The sequence below is a fragment of the Myotis davidii genome, unplaced genomic scaffold (assembly GCF_000327345.1).
Source record: "Myotis davidii unplaced genomic scaffold, ASM32734v1 scaffold438, whole genome shotgun sequence".
NCBI classification, from domain to species: Eukaryota; Metazoa; Chordata; class Mammalia; order Chiroptera; family Vespertilionidae; genus Myotis; species Myotis davidii.
In genome coordinates this window covers 6,578,786-6,583,749 of record NW_006290031.1, presented here as the reverse complement: position 1 = coordinate 6,583,749, position 4,964 = coordinate 6,578,786, and the positions used below count along the sequence as shown (strand labels likewise).

At 56.3% G+C, this 4,964-nt stretch overlaps 1 protein-coding gene across 1 annotated transcript in view; it reads right to left on the bottom strand.

The window, feature by feature from the left end:
• Window positions 1–4,964, bottom strand: part of COL23A1 (collagen type XXIII alpha 1) — a 267,772-nt gene that overhangs the window by 19,881 nt on the left and 242,927 nt on the right. Inside the window, exons 7-8 of the mRNA XM_015563362.1 lie at window positions 2,598–2,624; window positions 1,229–1,255 (exon numbers count right to left, since the gene is read on the bottom strand). Coding sequence (XP_015418848.1) covers window positions 1,229–1,255; window positions 2,598–2,624 — 54 coding nt within the window. The remainder of the gene's footprint in view (window positions 1–1,228; window positions 1,256–2,597; window positions 2,625–4,964) is intronic.

Genomic DNA, 4,964 nt, shown 5'->3' with positions numbered 1-4,964 from the left:
CCCCCCCCCCCCCCAGCCCCCGCCATTTCCAATGAGGAAATGAAGGCACAGAGGGGCTAAGTAGTCTGCTCAAGGTCACACCACTAGCAGATCCCAGGGTGGTCTGTTATCTATTGCCAGCCCTAAACATGGTGGAACAGAGATAAGCCGCTCCCACTGTGCCCTCTTATGGCACCAGCACATGGAATCCCTGAACCACGGAACAGTCAGGAATGATAACTACTTGATTGTTTTAAGTCTCCAAGTTTGGGGGTAGTATGTTATGCAGCCATAGATGCCAGGACACCAATTTCTCTCTGGTTTCAAAGTTCCTGCCTTAATCATTTCTACGACTCAGTGGCATCAGCCAGAACTAGTGGGAAGGCCATCAGTGCACCTGCCAACCGCACGAGGGTCTCATTGTCCACAAAAAACACTGTTACCTTGGACAGTCTTCCCATGACTCTGTGAGGCTGGTTTACATTTACGGATGGAGAAACTGAGGCCCACCGAGCGGGGCGACTTGCCAAACGCCACACAGCTGGTGGTAGAGGGGGATTGCAAACCTGAGGCTCCAAATGCCGGTCTTGTGCCTTGCTCAGCTCTCACGGGGGACTGCAACACTGGCCACGGGAACTAAGTGACCCCCAGAGGAGTTGGGGTGTGGACGTGGCCCAGCCCAGCTCTTCCCTGGAAGTGCCCAGTCTTGCTACACCTGCGTCAGCCCTGGGATACACACATTTCCTCTCTCTCCTGCTCTCTTATGAGGCACTCAGAGGTCCCAGCCCTCCAGGGCCGTGGCTGTGACATTTAGCACCAAATGCCAGGAAGCCCTTCTGGTAGGGGGCTGTGCGGATCCCAGGGGCAGCTCTCTGCCACCTGTTTTCCTGGCAGGTCCTCCCCACAAAGAATGCCATCCACAGTCATTGTTCAACACCCCCCGCCCCCCGACTTTCCTGGCACCGCCCCCTTCATAATTAATTACTGGGCAGACTGCTTTGAGTTTTGTTATGCTGTGGTGTCTGGAGAACTCAGGTTTAACCTTCCGGGCACTTTAAATGGTCCAGTGTAAACCTTATAACCATTACCGGAGGTAGGGACTACCTGCCCCACATTATAGATGGGGAAACGGAGGCTCCGGGAGGGGATGTGACGTGCCCGCGGTCACACTCTGGAATGGGGTTTGGAGGCAGGTGTCTGGCATCCTTCCTCAGCCTCCCGTGTCTGGACAGCCTCCAGCATTACTCACCTTTTCTCCCTTGGGGCCGGGAAGTCCCTGGAGAAGGAAGGTGGAGAAAACAGCAGTGAGTGAGGAGGACGAGGCTGGCCCTGCCGGCTTCCCTAAGGCTTTGCGTACAGAAGGGCCTGTGAGGCTGAGCAGAGCTGGGGGCGGCCAAGTGGAAATACACAGGACTGTCAGTCCTTAAGGAGGCTGCCCGTGCTGACCCCAAGGGAGCACCACATCTCAGTCCTCAGCATGAGGGACACGGGGGACTGGAGGTCACTGGCATCCCCTCTGGACAGAGGCACATCTGCTAGTCACTCCTCCCAGAGGGCAGAGCCCGCCCTGCTCAGCACCTGTTGTGCGGGTGCCGGTCAGGAGCCCCTGGTCTTGGAGCCTGGGGAATGCGTGTGAGCGGCTCCACGCAGGCCATGGCGGCTGTCTTCACCCTCTGGCTACAGGGGAATGTTTTTCTCTCAGTCCTGCCCAGTTACCAGGCCTTCTAGGAAGGTCAAGCCACAAGGCACACTGTGGGGCTCAGAGTCCCTGGGGTGAGGGCTGGCACCGTTGGTCAGGGACTGACCGGCTCCCTGGCCTTCATCCCTCCCCAAACTGTCCACTATCCCTTCAACCAGTAGTGGGTTTGCTTGTTCACGTGTTCACCCAGGTTCAGCAATTCGCCCACCCAGGTTCTTTCCTCCATCCTTCAATAACGCACACATTATGAGTCAACTGTTCAATTATTTGTCAGTTCATTCATTTCTTCACTCCTCTGTTCAACCAGCATCATGTACCCATCCACCTATCCTTCCATGCATCCAACTGTTTGTGCAATCATTGTTCATTACCTACCTTGATTGTTCTTCCATCCATCCATCCATCCCCCCATCCCCCCATCCCATTATTTAACTATGTTGTCGCCTGTGCATCTTATTAATTCTGCTGAGGATGCCTGTGGACCGCAGGCCCCTGATCCAGGTGTAGAGAACTCCTCAGCCTCATGCCCACCATGAAGGTACTGAGACTGCCTGGGGACGCTCTGTGCCTGGGGCCTGCTGGGAGGGGCTTGTATGCTTTGAGGCTGCCCAGCTGCTGGGACAGTGCTGTCTGCAGTTCTTCACATCGCCATCACAGTGGGGAGGGTTAATGTGCCTCTGATAGGCGAGAAGCCTCAGGCTTGGGAGGTGAAGAGGCCTCCCCAAGGCTGCACAGTCAGCAGATGGTGGAGCTGGACTTGAACTTAAGTGTGATCCCCAAATGGCTTCTCTTTGCACTGAGACAGGTTCTCAGTGGATCTTTCTCGCTGGCACCCCATGGTCACCCCCAACCCCACAGTGCCCACCATCCCAGGATCACCCATCCCAGGACCACCTAGAATGGCCCTGTCATTACTTACTGGCTTTCCATCCAGACCCAGTGGCCCCTGGGAAATGAGAAAGAGAGAGCAGAGATTACACACGGGAAAGGCGTTTCCTCTGGGTGTCATGATCTAGAAGACACTATTGAGTGACAACAGTCCAAAGCCTGTGCCAAGCCCGTGGTCTGGGTACGTTTCACACAGATTTGGGGTGGGAGCAGCTGGGTGTTGTTTGCTGCCCAGAATCCCCTCTGTTTTCTGCTCCCTTCCTCGGGTCTAGGCACAGAGCCCCATTTCTCCTCCAAAACCACTCCCATCTCCACCCATGGGCTTGGGCAGGTGACCGCATCCCCTCAGCTGGGGTGGTCGGTTCAGGGACTTTCGAAGGTGGCACTTTTGGGCAAGAGGGCTCTTTCCACCTGATGGAGCTCCTGGGGCACCAGTGGCTTGAGAAAGAGGGAACAGAGAGGAAAGCAGAGCTGAGAGACGGAGAGACAGGGCAAAGGGCTGGAGCTGAAGCCACCGGGCACCCTTCTCTTTGCGAATACATTTTCCCCTTAAGCCAGCTTGAACTGAGTTTCTGCCACTTGTAATTTGTTTTGAACAGAACATACGTGTTCCCTAAGCCCCAATATGATGTTAGGAGGTGGGGCCTCTGGAGGGGATCAGGTCATGAGGGTGGAACCCCCACGAATGGGATTAGTGCCCTCACAAAACGGACCCACAGAGCTCTGTTCTGCCTTGTGAGGACACAGCGAGAAGCCCGCCTTCTGCAACCCAGAAGAGGGCCCTCCCCAGAATCTGATCTGGCTGGCCCTGATCTTGAACTTCTAGCCTCCAGAACTGTGAGAAAGAAGTTTCTGTTGTTTCTAAGCCACTCATTCTGTGGTACTTAGCAGCCCAAAGGAACTAAGACATAACTAGAAGAGTCCTGAAGGTTTTTTCAGCTCTGCATTGCTGTGGCCTTCACAGGTGAAAGTCAAGGTTAAAGGAAGCAAAACACAAGGGCGAGTCCTGAGAGCTGGGGCATCTCACAGGCCCCTGCGGGCTCTGTGGTGTCTGCAAAGGGCCAGTGACCATGGCAAAGCAGCCCCACCGAACCCCCTCCACACACCTAGCAAAGCCTCACTGAGCGCTACCCTCCCTGTGGGGTGTGCAGGAATACAAGGGGGAAAAGGGGTGTTGTAGACCCAGCCCGTCTGCTCCCTGTAGACCCCTATCCTCCTTTCGATAGCCAACATCCCCTCACGCCATGCACACTTCACCCTCGACTCCAGCAAATGACCCAGGCAGCTCCACTCCCCCGAGCCTGTTGCACACACTGCCTGCCTCTGTGCACCATCCTTGGCTCCGTCACCTCCTCTTCCACGAAGAGGCTTTTCCACTTTCCAGACTCAGACCACCTGTCCCTGTGCCCACCACGTAGTCTAACTGTCCCACGTGAGACACATGCTGTTAACGTGGGGTCTGCACAGGCCCTCCAGTAGATCCAGGAAAAGGGTCTGCTCCCCACCCCAGTGTTCGGACGAGGCCTGGCCAGAACATGTGCTGATCAGTGTGTACCGAGTCCCACCAAGGAAAGGTGAACCATGTGCAAATGCGCACAATACCACGTGGAGAGCGGGGCAGGGCAAGCAAAGAGTCCCGCCAATTCCAAGCAGGGAGAGGGTTGTTGGCTTTGAGGAGACTGGAAAAGATTAGGGAGCTCTACCCTAGGAAAGTAACGTTTGGGGATTTGAACATAGCAAATGTGTGCGTGTGTGTGTGTGTGAGTGTGTGTGCGTGTGTGTGTGTGTGCGTGTGTCGCTGTGGGCAGAGAGAACAATCCAGCAAAGGCAGGGAGGAGGGAGCGTGCTGGGGCGTGAGCGGAGGGGCAGCTTGCCTCAGCATGGCCTCCGCCCTGGTCTCTCACAGCGGCACAGGGGTTTGCCCTGCACTCCCCTTGGTTCCAACAGTGTGGCTGCACTCCTGGCCCAGCACTGGGGTCTCCTGTGGCCAGAGCCAGGCTCTGCCATTCGGCTGCCCTGTGTCCCTGGTCCCCCTGAGCTCTCTCCTTCTTTCCCCTCTGCTCCCTCTGCTTGCAATGCCCTTCCTTGCCCCTGCCCCTGCCCCAGCCCCTGGTGAGAGGGACTCCTCCTCGGAGACACTCTCTTGTTCTGAGAAGACTTTCCTGGCCCTGCCTCCGTCCTTGGGTCTGGCAGAGCCTGGAAATTGGTAGCCCGCCTACTGTGTCTAGTGGTAAATGACCAGTTTCCTTGGCTCGATCTCCAGGCCGCTCTGAGCAGCCAATCTCAGATTCCCCAGCCCCGAGAGTGGCCACCCCTTGATGCACTCAGACCAGGGCCTCACTCCAGGCAGGAACCTGGGCAGATCTGAAAATTGGCCTCTTAAGTGCTGGACACCAGC